This window comes from Malania oleifera, chromosome 8 (genome assembly GCF_029873635.1).
Source record: "Malania oleifera isolate guangnan ecotype guangnan chromosome 8, ASM2987363v1, whole genome shotgun sequence".
Taxonomy (NCBI): domain Eukaryota; kingdom Viridiplantae; phylum Streptophyta; class Magnoliopsida; order Santalales; family Ximeniaceae; genus Malania; species Malania oleifera.
The window spans coordinates 99,243,433-99,249,870 of NC_080424.1; the positions used below are offsets into that span (position 1 = coordinate 99,243,433).

General features: G+C 39.0%; 1 protein-coding gene across 1 annotated transcript; it reads left to right on the forward strand.

The window, feature by feature from the left end:
• Window positions 1-4,550: 4,550 nt before the first annotated feature.
• On the forward strand, window positions 4,551-6,227 carry LOC131163103 (dehydration-responsive element-binding protein 2D-like). Its single transcript, XM_058119836.1, has one exon. The coding sequence runs from the start codon at window positions 5,407-5,409 to the stop codon at window positions 6,049-6,051; it is 645 nt and encodes a 214-aa protein (XP_057975819.1). The 5' UTR covers window positions 4,551-5,406; the 3' UTR covers window positions 6,052-6,227.
• Window positions 6,228-6,438: the final 211 nt, after the last annotated feature.

Consider the following 6,438-nt stretch of genomic DNA (forward strand, 5'->3'; position numbering starts at 1 on the left):
AGAGTTTGCAGTCCGTTTATTGAGTCAAGAAGTAAAAAAGACTCGATGATGCTTTCCAAATTGATAAGACTCACAATTAAGAGTAAATACATAACTCAAATATGGGGCTAAATGTTTCAACTTTTTAAATGAAGGATGACATATGCAACTATGAATTTGGAGTGGTGTGGTAGCATCAGTGCAGGTGGTAAAAGGAGATAGTGACTTAAAGTGGTAAAGTCCACCGGCTTAACGCCTTCTGCCAATCGTCCTCCTCGTCTTCAAATCTTGAATAACCACAGAAGTCAAGAAAAAAATGTTACTAAACAATTCATGGATTTAGTAATTTTGTTAACGAACATTGAAAGGAAACTTGAGAATATGCAAAATCAAAGGAAGAGAAATAAAAAAAAAAAAAAAAAAGTGGGATTTACAGCCCCAAATCCCTTGATAGTAGTGGCGTATCCATTAGCAACAATAATACAAGGTAAATTTTCAAGATATTAAAGAATAGAGAAGAAATAAGTTATGCTTGTGATATGATCATTGGCAGTGGAGTCTATACCTTAAGGATTAGTATAGAGACCCAGGAAAATAAAATAATAAAAGAAAATGGAAAAAGATGATTTTTGGCAAATCAAGCAAGAAAATCGACGACAGTTTTGGTTTTTACCGTGGAGCGGTAACAGGTAAATGGTTAAAACCGGGCTGGTTAAATAGAAAACCGACGATGGTTTTCTCTGCAGTGAGGGTTATATGAAAGATCCTGCGAGCATTTTGGTTAAACAACATAAAAACTCTCTCTCTCTCTCTCTCTCTCTCATGCAAACCTACGAAGCTCCCTCCTTCCCTTCTTGATTTTGGCTTCATTTTAGGCCGGATTGACGATTAGGAAACACCACGGGGTTCCTGGGAAGATTCTCTACAACCTACGCAGAGCAGATTTTTGGTTTGGGGTTCCGAGGCACCATCCCAAAACCAGGGTAAGTGGTGTATTTCAGGGGTTTTAAGTTAATTTGGAGTATATGAAATGTAGGAAGTGTTAAATGGAAATTATTCTAGGAGTGGTGTTGAATAATTTGGGGAAAATTTGTATTGCAGGTTTTTTTTGGGCTACGAATGCCGAAGGGCGTAGAAAATTGGGTGTTTAGTGGAATCTTAGTAAGTTGGGTAAGGGTAATAAATTATAACAGTCTATTTCTAAAAATTATGGGTTGCGAAATATGAGAAACGGTATTACAATATTTTATCTAAAATTTATTTATGATATAAATATTAGATGAAATTTGTGTGGCCTATGATTTATATTATGGAATTGTTTAAAACTAGGTTAAATGATTTACCCTAAGAAAATGAGATTATGAAATGATGAATATGTGATATGAGATTTGAAATGGGGAAAAATGATCAAAGTGGAATGTATTGAAAAATGTATATCTTATAAGATATGAAAATGATTTATGGATAAATGTGAAATACGTGTATTGAGAGGTATATTTGTATTTATGAGATGATTGAATATTGAACTGATGAAATACTGTTGAAATGATGAAATGAGTTGTGAATATTGAAAATGTGAACATTGCAATGATAATACTGCAATGCGAATAATGATATGTGATTACTGGTATGAGAATATGAAATGTGAGAATGAGAAATATGATTATAAGAAATGTGAATATGAGAAATATGATTATTAGAAATGTGAATTTGTGAAATGTAAATATTGCAATGCAAAATTCTACAATATGAATACTAAATGATGAGAATTGAAATGTTAAATTATGAAATATGAATACAAACATGTGATTGATGAAATGTCGATACCATATAATGATTGCTGGTATGTGACAGTGATAACCTGGATGGATGGATATGGAAATCCTAATGATGGGCAGTGATATTGAGCACAGTGTCGTTGCTAATGGTGTTAGGGCAACCACACGGACTTATGGAGCGTGTGGCGTGATAGTATACTGAGTTGTATATAGTAGAATTGTAGTGCTCCCTGAGTCCGGATCAGGGCTATTGGCTGGCCAGTCGTAATACAGACACAAGATATATGATGTTATTTGACCTAACTGAGTCGACTAATCGCGGTTAAGTCCAACCTTCAGGCCGCACAACCCTATTCATGGGGGGGAAGCATGACGTGGAGAGATATCCTCAGGGCAGCCATGAGTACAGACACAAATGTATCGGTAACTAGGGACACTCATGAGCTAGATATGGAAATGAAATGAAAGTGGAAATGAAACAAAAATGGAAATGTAATAAGAAAGAAAATGAGAAATGAACAGTGTGAGTTAATAAATAATTAAAGCGAAGTAAAATACACCGCTTGGGGGCTTACTGAGTAAGGTGAGTGTTCTGATAAGTATCAGTTGTGGCTGAACCCGAGTTAATTGGGTTAGGATGCAAACTATATCAGGGCAAAGGGAAGCTACTTGTATGAGTGGGTAAGCTTCCCTATTCTCAGGAATTTTTCCAGTAAATTTGGGTTACGAACGAATGATTTTGGAAATGGAAGTAAAAGCTTATGAAAGCTTGTGTTTTATACCTATATGATTATGATTGTGGAAATGATTTATTTTCTTAGAAGATATTATTATTGAAACAAATATATGATATGATATAACAAATCTTATACTGCCATATACTGTAAATAATTTATTCCGTCTTACTAAGATGTGTCTCACCTAATTATTTAAATATTTCAAGAAATCGAGATAGACCTGATGATAGAGCTCCGAGATAGAGGGGAGCAGATACCCTGGGTAGACAGGGTGAGTATTTTGAGTTTGGGAGGTTTGATTCCCCTAAAGGTTTATGTATTAGACTTGTATATATGGATGGTAGTACTCTGGTATGTGTATTCGCTGTGGTATGTATATATATATATATATTTGGAATGACTACCGCTATTAGGGTTGTGTATGAGTATGATTGTATACCCGGTACCCACTTTCGGGTCGGGTTATGTATTACGGTATCAGCGGTTGAGGTGGCCGATATGTGGTTATATATGCTATTTATATGGAAAAAAAAAAGGTATGAAAATTGGGGCGTCACAATTAGCACAAGAAGTGCTAGATGATAGACATGTTGTGGGATTACCTATTAGGGTAAGAGATGCAATTGGAAGAGAAACTTGTTGTGATGCTTAATACTGCTGGAACTTGATATACTTTTCCTCTGATGAGATAGATATAGTATGTTGGCCCCTACTTGGCCCCAACGGTGTGGAGTAAGTGGTGGCTGCATTTGCTACCCCCAAAGTTGTAGAGTTGATGATGGATGCATTGGCAACACCATGATCGCTTGAACCACCTCGATAAATTCTACAATTGTATAGTAAAGGTTGTCCTCTCAAAGCCAGATGGAAGAGTAGGAGAATGTGTGCTAAAGGATGCATGAAGGACTTAAGGATAAACATCGACAAATGATGGCAACTCTGCACTACTAAGTTTCTAGGACTGGATTGCCTCAAACTCAAGTCTCAAGCCGATTGCCTCAAACTCAAGTCTCAAGCCTGCTAGAACCCAAAGAACTGTCATTTGCTCCCTCTGCTTTTGCAACTTATAGATGTTTTTATAGGTTGCACAACATTAAGCTCCTCATAAATACCATCATCTCTCCAAATTAATCAAAATAATTTGCAATGCTCCTATCTCCTTGTTGCAATTGAAAGTACCCTTGGGATAAATTATAAATACGTATAATGTTACTAGAGTATAGAAGCTTGACATAATCCCACATCTCCTTGCACTTATCTAGATGCATGTCCATCTGTGCAATCAAGGTCTCCATCAAATTCCATAAAAAGGAACCATCAAGGCGTCTTCTTGAACCACACTTTTTTTCTCTTCTCATTAGAAGGATCAGATTGGAGCAAGTGGTTAGATTTTCTTAATCCTGTTGAATAAAATTGAACAACCTTAGAATCCATGGCAGCGATGAAGGAAACATATTTTTGGAATTCATAGACTCCATCCCAACACTCACAAACTAGCAGCCACACCAATGTCAAACAAGGAGTATAATCAAACACAAGTGAGACAACAACAAACAATGTAAAGCACCGAAACAATCATGGACGAGGTGAATTACTTACCAACTGATACAACATTGTGACAACCTCACAACTCAACTTACAAACACTGCCATTGCTCCAAGAAATCACAAAAAAAGCTTTTACGAACACCAAACAATAATTAACGAATTACCATGAGTGCATGGTCAAAAAAGGTTGGATCTTTTGATACGTGTCGAATAGCTTGATAATATGGTCTAGGAAAGGAATTAGAACACGACAGAATAAAAAAAAAAAAATCAGAAAAAGGTGGTCGGAATCTCTTTCACGTGTGCCACCGTGTGGGGTTGAGACTCTTGGCGTGTGGGGCACTTTTAGCAATGGGGTTTGGTAGGGTTAGGCTTTAGAGGGTTATGTTTGGACTATATGGTTGGTTTCATGAAACAATGGAGGATGGAAGTGGATCTGAGAAGGAGAAGGTGTTTTCCTACTATGGTTGAGTGTTATATGGTTTGGGTTGGATCACACACTCTAAATGAATGACCTATCTTGAAGATAGACCCCTTTCTCAGTTTCTCTATTTGTAATTCAAATAAAATACATTCTAATGACAATAACATTCTTACTAACTCTCACTAATTAATACACTGACACACTTAACAAAAATACTAAAAGACTAAAATAACCTTTTTAACAATATTATCAAACATTATATGTGCACGCTAAGCGACCTCTGTTAGCTGCTCAACCTGCTTCCCTGTTGGCTTCTTTAAAATCCCATTACACCCACCAAAGCTGTGCTCCCAGTTTCAATGAATTTCCCCTAGTTTCATACTTCATATTCAAGACTCGCATGAGTTAATGCAGTCGATTTGGCACCGAGTCCAAACCAGTGGGTCCCTCTGTTCTTTGGGTGCATGAACCCCAAGCCAGAGATACCAGGACAATGTCTCTGACTTGCAAGCCTCTCCACCCCCCCTGTATTCTCTCCCCACATATTAACGAGGCTCTCTAGTATTACTTCAGCATCATCTCACTTGTCTTCACTCTTGAATTTCTTTGGTTGTTTTGCCATTCGCCTCTCCCCTGATTTGCGCTTAGCTGAGACTATCAAACCTGCCCCCTATCCAAAGCAAATTACACTTTCGATCCTCCCTTGCTGCCACCTGAGCCTTTGCACAAAAAAACGCCTAGCCCAAGTGTGTCCAAGAACCAAAAAAAGCCCAAGCTGGCTGATGACACGATCATACAGCTTTGTTCTGCCAAGTATCCCCCAAAACCCTCTCACGGACACGTTTCAGGAACCTCTGCAGTAGTCATCCATTGTGAGTTAATGATGCCTTCACTGCTGGGAATTATAAATAGGGATTGAGCTTAAAAAAAGAAAAAATCCAATGTCAAAGCCAGCCATGGGTACGGGAGAGAGAAGACAGGTTAGGAAGCTGCAGTCGAGCTCAAAAAAGGGTTGCATGAGGGGCAAAGGAGGCCCCGAGAATGCCCTCTGCACTTACAAGGGAGTTCGGCAAAGGACTTGGGGCAAGTGGGTGGCTGAAATCCGCGAGCCTAATCGCGGCGCTCGACTCTGGCTCGGCACCTTCGACACCTCCCATGAAGCCGCCCTGGCTTACGACGCGGCAGCGCTCAAGCTCCTCGGCCCGTCCGCAAAGCTCAATTTGCCGGGATTTCGTCTGAAGCCTGCTCAGTTTCCATCCTCTTCCTCCAGCTCCCAGATCACGACCCCGGTGCAAATTGGAAACGGAACTCGTCAGCAGAATCTGGCCTGCTATCGGGACAAGGAGTCCGCCATGGCTTTTCCTGTTGAGAATCGGGAAGAACCGGCGAAGGCCGATGAGAAATTTGGGGCGGACGAGGACGGAAGTGATGGGCTTTGGAGGAATTTGACTGTGAGCATGCCGGAATTCGACCAGTCCATATGGGCGGAAGCTGCAATGACTCTAAATTTTCCGGTGGGGGAAGGCCGTGGCATCTTTTCCGGTGAGCTGTTGGATGGAGAGAGCTGGGAAACTCTTGTCGAATAATAAGGAAAAGACAAATAAAGACATATATTACATAACGCAAATGTTGTGAATATACACGTTGCTCTTTGGTCAAGTCCCGTAACGGCTATGACGCTTCTTGGAGCTTTTCTGGATGTACTCTTGAATCCCTGTCGTATGCGCTTTTGTTATATAATATAATATCTTCCTTCTCTTTCTGTCCTTTTTTTTTTTTTTTTTTTTCAATTTCTTTTATTTATCTGCTTCTTCATCTTTTAATTCAAAAGAGTCAAAGACAACTGATTCTCCTTATATTTCTTTTCTTCTTCATTCTATATCTGTGTACCTCTCATAGAATTTGAATGGGTATGAAGTTCTGACCATTTGTCATCATTTGGACCATTTGAATATGATCACTCCCTTTAACTA